Below are 582 nucleotides of genomic sequence, written 5' to 3'. Positions count from 1 at the left end.
AGGCTGAGGAGGGGGTGGGAGGCTGAGGATGGAGCAGGACGAGGAGGGGGTGCGAGGTGGAGGCTGAGGAGGGGCAGAGGCTGAGGAGGGGCAGAGGCTGAGGAGAGGCAGAGGCTGAGGAGGGGGTGGAGGAAGGCAAGGCGGCCGTGCTAACCGTGTCTCCCCGCTGCCGCCTCCGGGCCCTCTGGCCCTCACGTACCATTTGTATGATGGCGTCGGCCTCGGCCTCCAGCTGCCGGACGGCGGCCTGGATGCTGCCGGCCGCCCCCAGGCCCCCGGCGCCTGCGGGGGGCACAGGAGGAAGGGGGGGGTGTCAGGGCGGGCGGCGCTCGGGGGGCGCGGGGAGGGGGCCTGGGGGGGTTCCCTCACCCAGCCGTCCGGGGGGCTTGGCCTTGCGGTGAGCCCGGCGCGTGTCGTCCCGCAGCTGGATGATGACCTGCAGCACCCGCAGGAAGAAGCGCTGCGTGGACGTCTTGGAGGTGAGCACGGACATGGAGGGCAGCTGCAGCTCCCGCCCGCCCAGGGCGCGCTTCTGAGACGCCACGATCACCACGCTCTCCGCCGTGTCGAACCTGGGGGGGG

At 73.0% G+C, this 582-nt stretch overlaps 1 protein-coding gene across 1 annotated transcript; it reads right to left on the bottom strand.

The window, feature by feature from the left end:
- Window positions 1-154: 154 nt before the first annotated feature.
- Window positions 155-567, bottom strand: LOC113979534 (E3 ubiquitin-protein ligase HUWE1-like; the record flags this gene model as incomplete). The annotated part of the gene is made up of 2 exons (XM_027706897.1): window positions 370-567; window positions 155-282 (listed from the first exon to the last, which is right to left on the bottom strand). Coding segments are annotated over exons 1-2 (252 nt in total), but the record flags the coding sequence as incomplete, so codon positions are not given.
- Between the last annotated feature and the right edge of the window lie 15 nt (window positions 568-582).

The sequence above is a fragment of the Neopelma chrysocephalum genome, unplaced genomic scaffold (assembly GCF_003984885.1).
Source record: "Neopelma chrysocephalum unplaced genomic scaffold, ASM398488v2 Primary Assembly neopelma1_82498, whole genome shotgun sequence".
In the NCBI taxonomy this organism is placed as follows: domain Eukaryota; kingdom Metazoa; phylum Chordata; class Aves; order Passeriformes; family Pipridae; genus Neopelma; species Neopelma chrysocephalum.
Note: the sequence above shows the minus strand (reverse complement) of the source record. Positions and strands in the feature narration are given on the sequence as shown.